Source organism: Pteronotus mesoamericanus, unplaced genomic scaffold, assembly GCF_021234165.1.
Source record: "Pteronotus mesoamericanus isolate MK-2021 breed Mesoamerican mustached bat unplaced genomic scaffold, CSHL_Meso_final contig_82, whole genome shotgun sequence".
Lineage (NCBI taxonomy): Eukaryota > Metazoa > Chordata > Mammalia > Chiroptera > Mormoopidae > Pteronotus > Pteronotus mesoamericanus.
In genome coordinates, this window is record NW_026555265.1 from 4,436,139 (window position 1) to 4,454,108 (window position 17,970).

Sequence of the window (17,970 nt, forward strand, 5' to 3'; positions counted from 1 at the left end):
AGAGACCGCTGTTTGTGTATCCTTAAAGAGGACTGGGTCCAATGCCTCCATTTTACAGTTGGAGAAAATAAGAACTAGAGGGGGAAGTTGTTGCATCACAATCACCCAAATCCATGGCTGAGCTAAAACTTGCGACTTTGTCGACTGCCCTTTCCACTGTGTTGGTTCACTCCTTCATTTAATCACTTTTACATGCATGCAAGGAATATTTCTGAATTACTATTCCCATGCCATGTATTATTCTAAACTCTGGAAGTAAAGCAATGAATAAAATTCCTGCCCTAGAAACTATATTCTGAGTGAAGGAAAACAGACAAAGACAAAGTAAATTAGATGAGACGTAAATAGGAAGCTAGATGGTGATAAGTGCTATGAAAAAATAAAGCAGAAACGGGGAGTGGGAAAGGCAGGTAGAGGAACTCGAGTATAAAGCAAGGTCATGGAAGGCCTCCCTAAGAAAGTAAGCTTAAGTCTTGACTTGATGGACATGGTAGATGAGCCATGTGGACACCTAAGGGAAGAATAGTTCAGGCGTAAACAGCAGTAAATGGAAAGCCCAGAGGCAGAAGCATGCTGAGCGTGCCGTGGGAACAGCAGGGTGGCCAGGGCCAGTGGAGCTGACAGGAGTCTATAGGAGGTAAGAGCAGAAAGGTGACTGGCTCAGGTCTTGTGGGCCACTGTAGTGACTTAGCCGGTGAGATGAAAAGCCAGGAGAGGATTTTGAGCAGAGGAATGACAGAATCCGGAGGCGGCACCAAGGCAGCCACGGAGAATAGCAGGAAAGATGGACATAAACACTCAGCCTGTAATTGGGAAAGTGAGAAGGGTCATGGAAGGGGAGCGCAGGGTGGGGCTGGACTGCTCAGCGGGGAAACGGAACTTAGCCTGGAGCTGTATCGGGTCAGGGGAGGCTTCCTAGAGGAAGAAGTATGCAATAATAAAGTGCCCGCCAGATGTAGGGTGACCAGCTCTCCAGGTTTGTGGAGACTATCCTGGGTTTAAGACCCCTCAGTCCCAGGAAATCCAAGGCGGTTGATCAGGGAGCTGTGAGAGTTCCCCAGTGGAGTGGGAGAGGTGGTGGGAGGTATGAGAGTGTTCTGGGCAGAGAGAATAGATTATAAACATCAGAGAGGCAGGAGAGGGTGATGCTGAGGATTGGGAGAAAAGAAGAGATAGCAACATGTAGGGGAGAAAAGCATGGCACCAAAGTGCAAAGTTCTGTGAGCCATAAAAATAAACAAGCCACAGAATTCATTCTGATGATGTCAATGGAAGGGTTTTAAGCAAGGGCTTGTCATTGAACAAAAATACAGATTTGGCTGCCTGTTGCCGCAAAAGCCAAATTCATGGGGCAGACGCTGGTGAAAAAGAAAAGAGACTTTATTCAGGTGCTGCCCTGTCTGGGAGAATGATAGACTCCCATATCAAAACACATCTCCTCAGCAAGGCCAAGACAAAAGCCAGTGTCCAGAGTTCCTGGTCCAACATAAAATACAGCCCACTGAAGCCTGCATGTGCCTGCTAAGCAGTCATCCAGATATGTTCCTTAGCTTGTTCCTTGCTATTGTGTCTCAGTTTCCCTCCTGGAGCCTGCGTGACCATGGGCCACGTAGCTGCTGGGCCCTCAAGGTAGCACGAACACATTGACCAGTGCATCACTAGGTGGACAAGAAGCATTTCTTTGTCCCTCTGGGACTATATTGGTTTGGGCATGGGATAGACTAGGTGCTTTTTCATACTTTGAGTGGGCCCACTTCCCAACCAAGCCCTTCCTTCTCCTGGCTAGGCTGAGAGGCCTCTTTTGTTCAGCACCTTCCCCAGCCACCATTTTGACTTCTATGGTGCACGTGTCTGCTTTTCCCTGGTCTCACTCCCAATCTGGTACCAGAAGCAGAGAGAAGGGCTTTTTCCTCTATCCATTATCTTGCTACTGTTTTGTGCATTCAGTAAAAGAACCTTCCCCTGCTGCCATCTTGACCAATGGGCAGAGACTCCCCGATCATGCCGAACAGACCATCTACTAGTAACAGTTGTAACACTAATAACTTGGCAGTTTTGTCCCTTCCCTCAATTTCCTTACTTGTAATAGAGCTATAAAAACCCCACCATTTATAAGTTTTAGATGAAAAATGAAAAGAAAGAAATCAATAAATAGAGTGGGAAGTAAATTTGCTTCAAAACATTCCAACTGAGTATTCAGTTGTTACTTGGAAGTCCTTAGGCCTGATAAGGTCATATTCCGATAAAACTAGTTTGTTTGTTTGTTATTTTTAATTTCTCTGTATTAATTATATTATTGTTTTACTAACTTCAAAATCTCAGACTCATGATTTTTATATTTTTTCCTTGATTCTGTCAAGCACCATCTTTATTTCTTTTTTCTTTAAAATCTCTCTCCTTTGTTCTTACCTCTGACATGCCCTCTCTGTGAACCTGATCAGGCTGTCCTCACCTGGTGCCTGAAAGTGGTGGGCAAAGGGGATGTGAGTGGGGGCAAGGGGTGGGGGAAGTGGGATTAGACTTCCCTGGGTATGGGCAATAAGGGGGTGCGCTGTCTGTAGGGAATTTAAAAACAATCAATTTAAAGTCAGTTTGCTTTGTAATATTTCTATGTGCCAGCCGCTGAGGCCAATGACAAAATCGTTTCTCCTCTGAAACAAGCCACTCCCTCTACTCCCTCTTTGGCCCCTAATCCTGTTGTGTTTTCTTCATTGGTCTCCCCAATTCCTGTCCTTTTTCTTCTAATCCCTTGTACGCCAACTTTGCTATGCAACTACAGTGAATAACCCCCTCTCTCTAGCTTCTCCAAACCTCAGGAGCCTTCCTGAGGTTTCCAAGATCAAGCCCCAATACCGCAGTCTAGCTTTCAGTCAAGCCCTCAGTAACCTGAAGCCAAACCAACAGCTGAAACTTATCCTATTACTCTGTATCCCAGACCCTGTTTACTATGAGAATCTGTGCCACAAGAGCCACGGTTTCCTGTTTCATTAGCTGCAAGGAATCTAGTGTTAGATCCTAGAACTACCAGAGACTGCTTGCGTGACCTTAAGCAAGTCACTTTCCCTCTAAGAAACTCAATATTCTCATTAGCCAAATTAGGTTAATATACCTGTAGAGCTGAAGTCACAGAATTGCAGGGTGGGCCAAATGAGATCATGATGATGAAATCATCTACCCATGTAGGCCATGATGGTGATTATAAGTGTTGGGTAATACTTGTCAGAATAGTGGCTGCCACAGTCTTAGTGTGGATGTTCATGAAAGGCTTGGCTCTTTAGGTCTTTGTTGTCCATTTTTCCTTCTACTCTTTTCATGTTTGCCATTCCATACCCCATTCATCATCTAGGGAAGAGCTCTAGACCAACTTCTTCAAAACTTCTTCCTTGCTATGTAGACCTGCCCTGAACTCTGCTCTCTTCAAAAACCTTCAAAACATACTTCCTTTGTGTTTACATAGGTATCATGCCTCTCATGCTATCTTCCCTCCTGGACTATAAGTGCGACCTCTTAGCGTTGTTTAGCATCCCTGTCAATGCTGACCACAAAACAGATATTAAATAGGACTTGGTGAATGTACGAATAAATGAATGAATACACAGAGGCACCTCTTTTTTACCCCTTGAAGCAAAATATGCTGATAGTGCCCTCTGCTGCTTATCAATGATTCTGGGTTTTCTATACAGTAGACAAGAAAGTGAGAGAATGCTTAGTAAAAGAAATAGGTAAAAATTGTACCTTTCAACATGATGGGATAGAGAGGACTAGGAAATGCTGTTGGAAGTTCCAGTGCAGGGGAGACTAGGAAGTCAGCCGAGAATCTCCTTTCTGGACTGGTGATTGACAACCAACTTGAGATTTAAATGCTCTCTTGATTTTGTATAACAAGTTTCTCTTCTGGGCCCCTGCCCCAGCAAGAAGTATGTTATTTATGGCCAGAAATGATTTTTAAATCTAATGACATGAAAGTTAACTTTGAAGGTTTCAATATGCTCCATGGGAGAATGCACTGGGAAAAAAAAGTCGTGAGAGCAGGAAAAGGATTGCTAATCCTAGCCCTATTTATTTCCCTTCTTTTTAGGTGTTCTCATATGTAGGAAAAATAACAATTGCCTTTTAATGATTGCCTCTTGTGTGTTTGGCATTTTCTTTTTATTCTGTCAGTAAACTCTCCTGCGAACTCATCAGGTAGGAATTAACTAGTCCTTTAGAGATGAAGACATTGAAAATATAAGGGTAAGAAATGTGTCCATAGTATTGAGTAAATAAGAGGCGGCCAGGGGGCCTACGTCTGGGTGCCCCAAGCCTGCCTTCCTTGCTGCTATTCACCTCAGACTCCTCTCAGGATGGGGCTTCGGGAATGGGAATCAGGCTACTTGGCTTTTAGTCCAGATTATACCAGTAACTTGTAATAAATTTGAGTACATGAATTTCCTTTCTGGGCCTCGGTTTCCACAACTCTAAATAAAAGGTATCAGATTGAATGCCTTCTAAAGCCTCTTCTGTCTTGGGAGTCTATTACTGGTAGTGGCAGTCATCTGCTGAGCTCTAAATATAAAGCCTTATTGTGATGATGAGTCATTCTTGAGGGGCCACCCCAGACTTGATCTTCCCAGTCTAACCAGCTCTGAATAGTTCAATGTTGACTTCAGATGAACGGTCACCAAAAACACTCCATGCTGAGCTTTACAGGCCATTCAGATATACTCCTACTTAATTTGTAAATCATTCTTCATGTAAATGATGCATTTTTCCCCTACAGAGTCCAAAGCATGATGTATAGTCTCTGCTGATTGTGCTAAGAAATCATTCCCATATGATATTGCATTAGAATGATGACACAATCCCAACCACTTTAGTGTAAAGGCAGGGCAGTGTGAAGTTTTCAGCAGACCATTTATCACATTTGATATATGCGACAACTAGGCTTTAGTTGGTAAGTGCCTCGGTGGCAATGTGTCCCATGTTGATGGGTCCACCTTCATAGGACAGAGTCCCCAGGAAAAGCATCTCTAAGTGGTGTTGAGCCTTTGAAGTGGCTCACTGGTGCTTCAAAGCCAAGTTCATGGTACAAGGAGCAACATCTGACAATTTTATTACCCTTAGAGACAAATAAAACCTTTCTCAGAAGCCAAATGTCTGGAAGAAAAAGATGTACCCTGTGCTCAGCCCTGTGGCCTGGAGGTTCAGAGACAGCTCAGAGTGCTCCCCACGAGGAAACCAGGGCAGGTCTGAACACAGCCATAATCATACCTGGCACACTCCACACAGTGACAGCAGCCATCTTGCTGAAGACAGTAGCCGCCTTCTGAATTTCCACTGGGGTGTGGAGGACTGTTGAGGCTTGGGGTCATTTAAGTTTATACTCATTCCTCCTGCCTTCTAGCTATTCATAAAAACGCATCAGAACTGTAAAATATACTTCATACAACCACTTATTTTTTTTACTCAGGAAACACATCTACCCTGTTACTTTGACTTAAGTCAAATTGTTCATCTACTCTGGCTTTCTTTTCCCCTAGGGTGTTGGGAAATGCTTAGTGATCACAATGGTGACAGATGGAAGGACGTGGGACATTGTTCTCGGAATCTTAAGACTGTCTTTAGTCAATGTCTTCGTGACTGTTCTTCACTTGGCACTAGGTAGCTAAAGGTAGAATAAATTTAAAATTAAGACTGCTCAGAATGCAATTCTGCTAAAACAATGTTGTTACACTTTTTCTTGGATATGGAGGAGAGAAAACAACTAAATAGTTTTTATTTAATCATCAACATTAACTCCAAAGAAGTATAATTCTAATTCATATTATCTTGTGAGAAAACCATGTCCTGAAACTCTGAACTTGAAGTACAATAGAAATACTAGGATCCGTTCAATAAACATTGTAAACACTGGGATATCACGAAAGCCCAGAATATTACCCTGGTGACCAAGAAGCCTTGAAGTTGGCTTCTAAGCCTCAGGGACTCTATAATTTATTCTAAACCTAAGCAATATGATCACCAAAGACCTTCAAAGGCAATTTCGAAGTTTCATAAACCAAAAACAGGTACAGAGAACAAACATAGTAAGTGTGTTGGACACTTATTGCACATTGTCCTATGCAGCTGTCTGGTTCCAAATGAGGCAAATTTGCCCTATTAACTCCTCTTGGAGATGGTTTGCTTCTAAGCATTCCCAAAGCTTCTGACACCTTATTCTGTTTGACATTGGAAGTGATGTCTTTACTAAAGCATTACAAAGCTTTCTGGTTTTAATAAAAGCTTGACTGATTTTACCAACTCCTTTAGGCTTTTCAGACAATGCACCTGAATATCCTCAGGTGGCAAGACTATCTTAATTATTTCCATTTATGAGATGGATGTGTAAGGGTTTGAGTAAGCAGACTGGTTCCAGGGCACATGAAGTGTCTTAGCCTCATGGGCAGAAGAAAATGCCCCCAGGAGAGCTCGTTACTGTCAGTCTGAAGGATGGGTTCACTCCAGCTTTCTCTGACACCTGCTGCTCACCTGCTCCTCAGTAAGAAGCACAGTTCTTGATGTCTGTACCCCACCCACTTAACTATACTCCTCGCAGGAGAACAAAACTTTATTTTAAACTGGTATTTACTTGGATTTTCACAGCATTCATTACAGTGCTTTTCTCAGGGCCATCTGTAGTAAAGATCCCAACCCACCCCACCTCTAAAAGACCAATTTTAGTAGGAACTCTCCCAACCTTTCTGAAAACTTAATAGTTTAGAGCCCAAGAAATCACCCAGTTCAAATTCAACACTTTTTCAGTTGAGGACGCTGTGGTGAAATGAGAGATCATATGGCTCATTTACTTCTGCATTTTGGTGGCAGAACAGGCACTTGACACCCAGCTTGACTGTCACCTGCTCGGTGAAGGCTCTCGTCTCCAACCACTCCCTTTTCTGAACTCACACGGCTTATTTTGTACTTGCTTCTGCCATAACCTATCACAGCATTTTCCTCACTTTACATTTTTCATTTGTCTACATCTATTTTTTCCCACTTTACTTTGAATTCCATGAAGAAAAGTTTCAAGTCTTAGTCGTTTTTGAATACCTCCCTAAAACCACTACTGACTAGCCACTCGAAAACTGTCTGAAGAATTTGTTCATGAATGGCCAGAGCCTCACTATACCACCTTCCCTGTGACCATTCATTTTCTCTGTTTACAGCGTGCAGATTGCACTGAGGTGTCTCTCAAGATAATTGTGCAGTTACGTATGATTGTCAAATGTTTCAAGACCATAAAAGAGCTTAGTAAATGCCAACGATGATTACAACCCTTGGAAACAATGGGATATATGATTTACAAGTGGAAAAAGATGAGACATAGCAGGTAATGCTTCTTGCCTGGTTCTCATTTCTATCCCCACCCACCATCAGCTAGTGAGTCAGAGGTAAAAACATCAACTTGGGAAAAGCAAGGGAGGTTTAAGTAGGGTCTCGATTGAATTTCCAGGACCCATGCCATCACCCTGTCATCAAGAAGGAAGGTGCCTAAATCTGACAGGAGAGGCCAAGGGCAAGAGTTCCTGGATAGATCAAATATATTCAAATCACTTTGGAAGTGGAGGGAGACCCAGATGAAGAAGGCTGTTAGTTGACCCTTCCAGAGCAGAAGACTTAGGACAAGGACCGAAAAGTTTGTCCAACTCTACTGTATCCTCAACCTTCTCGGTGGTGACCTACCTTGGGAGGGCTAGACTTGTCTTGTTCACCTTTTCTTTCCTGTCCCCCCAACTGTAGCACAAAAAGTGGCCAGAAAAAAAAATGTGCATTGTATATTGACTGAACAGAGCATTCAAATTTCCTCATTATTAATGTGTGTCAGGAAAAGAGAGGGCAGGAACATTTGTTTGGTTATTTTTCCTGTGAACACTTAACAAGATCTCTGAAGGAAGAGGTGACTCACTAAGCCAACTTTCACATGGCTGATGTCACCATCCATTGCAGAGCAAGGCAGAATCAATGATCAGATTGTTCCAGACTTGACGTCGTCTGGCCTCAGAGGTCAGCAGTGGGAGCAGAAAACATTGTGACTTACCAGGGGGAGGAGAAACAGGGGAGGCCTGACAGCATGAGTCTGCAGCTCAGCCTAGCAGTGAGCTCAGAAGCGGTTGATGTTACTTGTCTCCACGCGTCAGAAGAAATCAACCAGGTCCAAAACAAAATGAGCCCTTATGTCTCATGTTGGAAACGTCAAAATACCTGGGAATGGAGGATTTGTGGATGGGCTGTGGGTCTATGTGGCAGGGTCACTTTACATCACAGGCTTCTTGGCAGGAGCTAAAGAGAGATCAAGATTTATGGCTTAGGGTCTGATTTATGGCTTAGGGTTTTTTGCCTAAAGTCTCCTGTTTCCCCAAGAGTTCTGGGTATGGCAACAGTTCAATTTTCTGCCACTTCTTTGCCATACCATTGTCAGTCACTTCAGAATTTTAATCCTTCAGCATAAAGGACCAGTGAGGTGGCCCCTATTACCTCCTTTCTTGACATCAGTGAGAGAGTTGTTTGCTGTGGCTCTTATGTGAAATAATTCAGCATTTGTGCTTCAATTAAAATTCATAGGTATAAATTATTAAATGGTAGTGACTCACTCCATGGCTTTTCCCCAGCTAAATAAGTGCAAAAAAGAAAAAAAAAAGAATGAAAAAAGAAAAAGAAAAAGGTTCTATGTCCATAGACTGCATTCAACTAAAAGTTCCTTGTCAAACAATTTATATTCAGGGCTCTGAAGGAAGCATGTTATATGTCCAAAAATATCCCTCTGCCTTGTGTCAGTTGTTTCCTCAAGAGGAAATTTAAGTTCAAGGTCCTTTCTGCTCAGAGGGAGAGGGAAATGAGTCCTGACTAGAACCTTCTTTCCTTTTGTGAGTTTCATGAAAGCAGTGCCTGGCTCACTAAATTTGCTCAAAAATGGGGCTGATTTAATTGAATTATGCAATCCATATTCATTATATTTCAGAGGAGAAGGGCAAATGTGTCTTTACATACAATTCAGCAGGAAAATGAAAGAAGTTTAGAGTTTATAAAATCAACCATTTTCATTCCCATTAATGTATTATTTATTACTGGATATGTCTGAAAACATAGCTGAGAGAGCAAACAACCCTGGTGCTTTGTTCTCTCCTCCTGTTCAAAAGGCTGTGCTTCTGCCCTAGATAGGGACACTCAGAGTTCACGAATTGCAGTCTCTCCATTTCCGCATCTGTAAAATGGGCATCATAATCCATGCCCAGACTCCCTGCAAGGGTTCCCATTGGTGTGTGAACAAGCTGTGTGTGATGCGCATTCAATGCACCCATGTAGGTAAAAATAAATGCTTTGCAGAACTCCAGGCTTTTTACACAAGGGCTGCAGAGTCACAAAACAAATGGTAGTTCCCCGAGAGCTACAGATGGAGAGCCCTAGACTTGAAGTCATAAATTGGGTTATATAGCCTGGGTTTCCTCAAGCACATGCAGTGCTGTGGAGTGAATTAGAAAAGGCAGCCCTCTGGACAGGCACGGCTCTGCAGGTCCACAGCCCGGGGAGCAAGCGCCACCTTTGCCAAACAGCGAAAGGCAGCCCTTCCTCTAGTGGACGCTGACCTGGCCAGGGATCTTTGGGCCCACAAGCCCCCTGGGCCAGGCATCCTCACATCATTCAAATTCTGTAACCAGGGAGTGAGTCACCTTTCTGGTCTCTGAGCCTTGGGGGGATGGGGGATGGGGAGGAGAAAGACAAGATTGGATTGTGACTTCTATGGCCTTCTTCACACCTTCAGTTCTAAAAGCCCCAAAACTTCCAATGGGCTCTTCTAGCACACAGACTGTAATTTTGGGGCTCATATTTTAAAATTCATCTGATGACACTCCCTAACTATTTGGATGAAATTATGTATATGGCTTGATGTGGAACAGATTAAAAATATAAATGCTTTACTGTGTCCCAGGTGTAAAACAATATTGGTGACCTACAAAACAGGAGTAACTCCTTCGTTGTCAGCAAAAGGCTCAAGATATGATCTACCACAAGGACACTGAGGGAGGCCTTCACCTACTTTCTGTGGGGCTGAGTGTCAGAATCAGTGCTGAAGCCCCTGCCTCTCCCAGAGCTCTCACAGCACCCAGGAAGTGGGACTGCAAGAAGCCAAAGGCTGTTTTCTTTGTTGATGCCTTGTTGCCAGAAAACAGAAATTAGATCCTTGCCCAGATCTTCCTATCAGCAAATCTGAGTGCCAGCAAACACTCCTCAGCCAGACAGCAAACAAATAGCAATCTACTTTTTCAAAGCTCAGGAACTTTTATAGCCTTAAAATTGGGCTTAACATTTTAAAACCACATGTGCATATAATGAACCCATTCTCAAGTCTCAGAATGTTAGTAGAAGTTACTGTGGTTGTATTGATGAATATTTCCCAAGTCAGTTTTGTTTTTTATTGCTTTGTTTTGGACTGAGAGCAAGAGGGAGGGCTTTTGGAAACCAGTACAACCAATTCTGTCACTTACAGAGAAGAAAACTAAAGCCCAGAAAGGAAAAGAGAGCAGCTCCAGGTCACACAGCAGGGCATATTTGCTCAGGCTGGGATTATAATCTAATGCTCTTTCCACTCTCCCACGATGAAAGTGCAATGAGAAGGTTGGGTGGACGACAGCCACGTAAATCACTATGACTCATTTTTTTCAGTCTCAAAGGGTGCATGCCCTTACCACTAACCATGATCAAAAGTGGCACAAAGTAAATGTGATATTTAGGAAAATTCTTGATTTGCTACATTTCTCAAAGGCTATGACCTCTGCCGCTGCCCATCACAGAGGCAGGTGATCTCCCACTGGCTAGAGGAGTGGGCTCCTTAGGCTAGAACCACCTCAGCCCCAAGCCAGCTAATGTCTTCATAGTATTTTCCTTAGAATTGGCACCACGGACCAGACGTTGCCTCGATGAACACCTCTGTTGCAACCATTTCTGTTTCTTCAAACGCAGATGTCCCACCTTCCTTGCAGCCCCACAGCATCTGCTAGCAAAACTGGTCATAGCCCGACGCTGCCCTTCTGTTGTCCCAAAAGCTCCCGGGGGACCACAGAACCATTACCTGAAGAAATGCAAACATCTGGGAGAAGAAAAACAAATGCCAGATATTAAAATAAGGCTCCCTTTATTAAACAAATCAGACACAAGAACAAGTCTGCATGCAGCACAGTAGCAAAGAGGAGGGGCCACAAAACTGTATGCAGGTGAAGACTGGAATCCAGCAAGAATCCATTTTTCTTAAGAACAAAATGTCTCTTCTCACTGGTGGCCTCCACTCTCAGGTGATGGGCCCAGATTCAGAGGACTCAGGATTTTTCTTCCAAAGTCTCGGCAGTGAAGAGCCATTGAAACCCCTAAGCAACCTTTTCAAAGTCACAACTCGCAGGGCATCCTCTCTGTAGCGCTGTGGAGGAGGAATCGAAGCTTCCAGTGTAAGTGTGTTCCCTGGTGAAAATACTAGAACCAAAAACGCTACCAAGGCCCTGAAAAGGCCGGGCTGCTCCATCTCATGCAGTACTTATTCATCAGAGTGGTTCCTCCTCAGAGCCTGGGGACCTTCCGCTCAGTGACATCCGAGGCAGCCCAGGCCCCCCCACACCAGGGCATCCCAGACTCAAACTCTCAGCCATCAGCACCGCGAGAGGAGGTGGCAGAAAAGCTCAGAGCCAGAAAGGTCTTGGGAGACCCAATCATGCACTAACTTTAGAATAACAGCACACACAAGGGTGTAGTTATGCCAAAAAATGGACTTACTCCTTCTGCTTGAGCTCTTGGATCTGCAGCCAAAGCAGAGAGAGAGAGAACACACGCGCGAGCGAGTGAGAGAGAGAGAGAGAGAGAGAGAGAGAGTGTGTGTGTGTGTGTGTGTGTGTGTGTGTGTGTGTTGTGGAAGGGGTGACTGAGCTTTGAGACATGAATGAACTGACAAAAAATCAAGACAAACAGACAAAGTGAGGCAAAGCAAGCATCCTTAGGAACCAAAGGGAGAGATGGTGACTCATATCAACCTGTTAATTTATACCATGGCTCTGTACAAAAATAAAAAGGTTCTCATAAGATTAACAACTTAAATAAATATCTGATAGAACACTTTCTCATTTTTATAGCTCATCTTTCGGGTTAATATGCAGTTCCTGCTTCCCTTGTTCTTCTTGATCCAGGATTGCTATCACTTCATCAGCCTGTATTCGTTCCTGCAACAAAGACAATTGACACATTTTTGTGACAAGCATCACAGTCAGTCCCAGTGGCAGATGCTTCCCAAACACTTGCAGGCATCCATCTGTACATGGAATGGATATTAAATCCAGTTTAGGATTGAACCTCATCTCATCCCTACACCAGTGCCTTCTCCAGATTTCCCTGTATCCTAAGCAATTACTTTTCAAGATTTTACTACTGCCAAGAAGTCTCACATATTCAACTGCTCACTACCCTTTCTATGTTGTGGTCCTATAGACACTTCCAAGTCAGTTCTCTAATTCAGTCTTCAAGCTGAATTCACCGTTTTCTTCTGCACAGACCCAGTCTGTTCCTTTTCACAAATTCCTTCTTTCAGTGAAGACCACCACTGCTCGACCATGTGCCTTAAAAGCCTGACCTTGGTTTCTTGAATCTCATAAATTTGTTCCACTTCCCATGTTTATCTCTTTCTTTTCAACATCACTGTTGCCTTAGCTTAGGCCAGGATTTCTCACCCTTGGCACTACTGACACTTTGGACCACATAATTCTTTGCTCGATGAGAACTGTCCTGTGCGTTGTAGAATGTTTAGCAGCAACCCCAGCCAGTAGCACCTCCCTGCAAGTTGTGACAACCCAAAATGTCTCTGGACATTGTCAACTGCTCCAGGGGAGGCAAAATAGCTCCCACTTGAAAACCAAGAGTTTAGACTCTCATCATCTTTCAACTCAATTGCTATAGCAGCTTGCAAATTGACCTGTTCCACATCCCACTCCCTCATGCTTTTAATAGACTCCCCCGCAGTTAACTCATGACCACGTCACTTTCCTGCTCATTGCCCACACCCCTGCCATGCATTCCTCTTGCTCGAAGTTCCAGGTCCAATGCTCTTGGTGTGCGTATAAGGAGCTGCCTGGTTTACACCAGGCCTCTTCCACTTGTCCCCTCTCACCTCATCTTACGCTCCAACTTCCTAACTCACCTCAAGGTCTCTGAATCCAGCACTCGCAGAAGAATTCCCCAGTTCCAGTCCAGGCTAAGTGCCCCTCCAGATGTTTCCATTCTATCCTGCACTTTTTCACACCCCCTTCATCACTGATCAGCAAGCAGGCCCCGTTGGTTTAACTCCAAATGACATCTCAAATCTTCCCCATTCCTTCACCTTCTTGCTAACTACTTTAGTCTACAGCATGTTGGCTAAAGCTATTCTGTTACCCTTTTGAATCCTGTAACTCCCCAGGACTGGGGGAGGCAGGGTGGGCTGAGCACATAGCTTCCCCCACCCCCATAGCCCCAGTTAGAATATAATTCATATTCCCTAACCACCCTGTTGGGCCCGAACCCTGCCTCCTTTCTCACCACTCTCCAGCTTACTTAGTGCATTCCAGCCACGCTGGCGTCCTTTGTTTCCTGACCACTCTAAGCTCCCTCTTGTCCCTGGGCCTTTGTAACCTGTTCTCTGCCTAGAATCCTCTTCCCAAGGCCTTTCTCATAGTTGACCTCTTGTCAGTCAGGGGACAACTCAAGTGTCATCAGTCCAGAGGGCCCTCACTGTGTCACCCCTTCCTTTATTTTTATTTTTTCTGTCCTCAAGGAGTTTTATTGAAGTTATGGTCTGTACAAAGTAAAATTTCCAATTTTATAATTAACATGTTAAAAATGGTGACATGCTTTCACTTAACCAAACTATTTTAAAGGATTCTAAGCTTAAATTATTTGCTATAATTTTTGTTGTTTTTAAAAAACTTTAAAATAACTGAAAGCAATATTTTATTAAAATGTGTATTAGATATGAAGCATCACATTGGTTTGTATTAGAATACAGGCTCTCTGGCTGAGGCTTTTAGCAGAAGGGAACCCCACACCTAGAGGCATAGTAGTTGTTTCCTTTGATGTTACTATAAAAGGTAGGCATACATGCCCAAGTACCCTTGTCTTCCAGAAGAATGCATTATGTTGCTGCCACGTATTAATTTTGCTAATCTTTTAAAAACTGAATTATGCATTTTTGCCTAGACTTTAAATTTTAGACTTTATATTTATTTAGGGTAATACATTTCACAAATTCAGTACCCACTCCTGACAGCATGAACTAGTGTAAGGACAGACATTTAGATCTGTTGAATAAAATTAAGAGTTCAGAAATTCCCCCCTCATATTAACAGTCAACTATTTTCAATAAGGGTGCCAAGAACCTTCAACGGGTAAAGACTAGTCATTTCAACAAATGGTGGTGGGACAACTGAATATCCATACACCAAAGTGTGAAGTTAGCCCTGGCCGGGTAGCTCAGTTAGTCAGAGCATCGTCCCAATATACTAAGATTGCCCATTCGATTCCCTTTCAGGGTCTTTTATTCTCAAATCACTTACCTTCTCCTCTTGCCTGTGTACCATCTCTCACTATCTGAAAATCTCTCAATTATTTATTCTTTTACTTATTTGTTGTCTCTCTTTCCACTAGAAGGTAAGCTCCATGAAAGCTGGAATCCTGTTGTTTTTGGCCATGGCTGTATTTCCAGTGAACAGAAAAGCTATCGACCTTTAGCAAGGCCTCCATTCTATTTGCTGGATAAATGTAAAAGTGAACAAAGAGTTTGCTCTGTCTAAAGTATCTCTCCCTAAAGGACCTGTGCTCATCCTCTGAGCCTCACGGCAAACCTCATCTCCTTAATAAAGCCTTTCTTGGTTTCCTGTTTCTATCCCCTACACACCATGCCTTTGCCTCTAAGAATTCTTACCAAACTGCGCCTTGTGTTTTAATTACTCGAGTGTCTGGCTTAGCACTCCATTTTGACTTCAAGCTCCTAGAAAATAGGGGTTATGTCTTTCCTGGTTCGTATCCTCTATAGGTAGTCCCTGGCACAGTGCCTTGCACAGTATGTTATGAAAATAACTATTTTGCAACTTGAAAACAAAGCCCCTTTTATTCAAGAGTGTGTAATTGAAAATGATGCTGATCTAAAGACAACTGAAAGGACGAAATATACTAAATAACAGGAAAAGAAATCAACAGAGACAAGAGGGAAGGAGGGAGGGGGGCGGGGACAAGAAAGGGAAGGGGAAAGTCAAGGAACATATAGCAAGGACTCATGGACAAAACCAAAGGGGAAGAGCTGAGGGAGGGAAGGAGGAAGGGGGCAAGGGAAAGTGGTGGGGGGTTGGCGGAGACAAATGTATTTGAAAAAATAAATTAAAATTAAATTAAAAAAAAAAAGAAATCTAAATTGGTGTTATGATGGCTACGTAAAATGCATGCTTAACAAACTGATGTACAGACAAAACTTCCCCACCTTGGCACCAGACTGCCAGAGGAGACTGCTACAATCTGGTCTCTTTTGAAAGGAAAGAAGTCTGAGAGCTGGAACTCTATACACAAGAAACTGAAGCTTCCAATATTGGGTACCTTTAAGAGTTTATGGTGTGAAATCCTCCCTAGGAATTAAATGCCTTTAAAATAATCTGTAACAAGCATGGGAATTTCCAGCTCTGGTAACGTATTCATAGGCAGACTTTGTTTGCTCAGGGATTCAGTCTGAGAAGAGGCAATTAATTCCGGGACTCTCAAACTTTGCTGCACGTTAGAATCACCTGAGGAGCTTTTTAAAACTCCCAATACCAGGTCACACCCCGTATCAATTAAACCAGAATTTCTGGGGGTGGAAGCCTGATGTCAGTAGTTTGGAAAGTTCCCTAGGTGATTGCAATGTGGAACTAAGTGTGGGAATCACATCACAAGCTAAACTTTCTAGTAGCACAGATGCCAACCTCTGGTCATTCTAGTCTGTGGCCACTAGATGTCGCTACTGCCCAGACTGGAGCTATTTCCCAATACTTGCCCTTCAAAGGCAGGGCCTTTGTATTGATATTTACTGGTTAAGAAGGGGCAAAGAGAACTTTTTTGTGTTAGCTTATTTTGGTAGAAAATATCTTGGAAGAGAGGGTTAGGATACTAAATAATAAACAGATTAACTCTTTGCTGTATTGAATACTAAGAGAAAATAGTAAGGCAATTTTTCAACCAGTTATCTTCACTGTCTGCCTACTTATCTAGGTTTCTTAGTGCAGGGCACTGCGGGAGCACGCTGGCGATTGGAAGCGGAGAGGCACAGAGAAGGAAGGAATTACAGAGGAAGGAGATTGCTCAGTGTCCCTTGAAATTCTCTGAACGCTCTGTGCTCTGTTCCTTCAGTCAGGACCATTTTCTCCTGGGCCTCGCTATCATCTTCTCTTTTAGGACTGTGCTTTTTTATATGCCTTTCTTGATTCCCCTACAGAACTCACACTGCCGTCTTCCCACCGTCTGTTTCCTTGTGGACTCTCCAGGCGCCTCCTGGTCAGGGACTATGTTTTTTTCCCCCCTCGAACTCCGAGGGCCTGCCTAGCTGAATTCCCCTGGCACAAGAGTAGTTCTGCTGTAAATATTTGGTAAGTGCATGAAAGAATGCTTAGGAAATGTGTGCTACATTTGATGGCGAAAGTATATGAGAAACTGGATTAATTTTAATCCGCTTCTGATCAAATTGGATTCAACTTAGGAATCTAAAGAGGAAAATTGGATGGAATGTCATTTTAAAGACCAGAATTCCTTAGCTTCATCAACACATGGGGCTGGAGAAGGCTTTCAAGTCACCTAGTTGAGCCCTTGCTGTGAAGTTTCCATTTCAGTTTTTGCATTCCATTCCATGCCGAGCAGTTGCTGAGCCTTTGATTGGAGCCAGGAGTGACGAGGAACTCTCACTTCCAAAGCAGACAATTCCACCAAGCAGTGGTGATGATTTATAAGTTATTCTGTATTTTGAGCCCCAATTTTTCCTGTAGGGAATTCTACCACTGGTCTTAATCCACTCCTCTGCAGCCTCACAGGTAGAGACTGTAACCTCTGCCCAGGGGTAAGATCATGGTCTCTTATCCAGGCTAAAGTATCCTCAGCTATTTCCCATATAATACAAACAATGTTACTATTTAAGATTTACTTTAATCATAATACGTAATAATGGACTTTCAGGTTCCCTCACCTGTTCTACAGGTTTATAAATTAGTGCTGCTATTAATGATTTGTTGAGAAAATAAATCACTGTTCCTAGTAACCCATAGAAAGTGGTTCCTTTCTCCTGATGCTACAGGTTTTTAATGAAGTTCAAGGCTAATTAAGGACTACCAAATATCACTGATGTACCGCCTTCTGCAAACATTCACTTATTAGAGCTGATGTGATTAAGAATTGCCTTCATATTCCCTCTTCTTCCCCTCAAACTCACACTACACACATTAGATACAAGGAAAGTTGTCCTTGAGTGAAAAAACAGTCAGTGTGAGGAATAAGAGAGAAAGGATTCTGTAAAAGCTATAAAATGGTTTCTGTTGGTTTGTTTTCCATGATCTCTAAGGTTCCTGAAGGGTTACGAATCAACTTATAGGGCTTTTCAGATAAATCAGTTTATGAAGCAGGTCTATGGAGCATGTAGTTGGCTTTCTGAGTGGGTCAGAAACTCACCAACTCTCTATAAAGTGGGTCCAAGGTAAACCACAGAGCCACAGCACATCTCTGGCCTTTGGTGACCGCCTTCACCCCGTGTGGGTTCTCACCTCCAGATGAGAAGCTGATCATACGTCCACACTTTGGTTTGATGGAGGCCTGAGGAAAAAAAGGGAAGATTAGACTCTCAATTCCTATACCACAAGCATCTCCACAATCCCTGGTCTTTATCCTTCAATGGAATTATTTGGGTCCAGTTTTGAATCAAAGAATAATGGAATCCTG

General features: G+C 43.1%; 1 protein-coding gene across 1 annotated transcript in view; it reads right to left on the reverse strand.

Moving 5' to 3' along the window:
* Window positions 1-11,148: 11,148 nt before the first annotated feature.
* The window catches only part of P3H2 (prolyl 3-hydroxylase 2), a 157,303-nt gene continuing 150,481 nt past the window's right edge, over window positions 11,149-17,970 (reverse strand). Inside the window, exons 14-15 of the mRNA XM_054585122.1 lie at window positions 17,704-17,844; window positions 11,149-12,218 (exon numbers count right to left, since the gene is read on the reverse strand). Of these exons, the coding sequence (XP_054441097.1) occupies window positions 12,126-12,218; window positions 17,704-17,844 (234 nt within the window). The 3' untranslated portion in view covers window positions 11,149-12,125. The remainder of the gene's footprint in view (window positions 12,219-17,703; window positions 17,845-17,970) is intronic.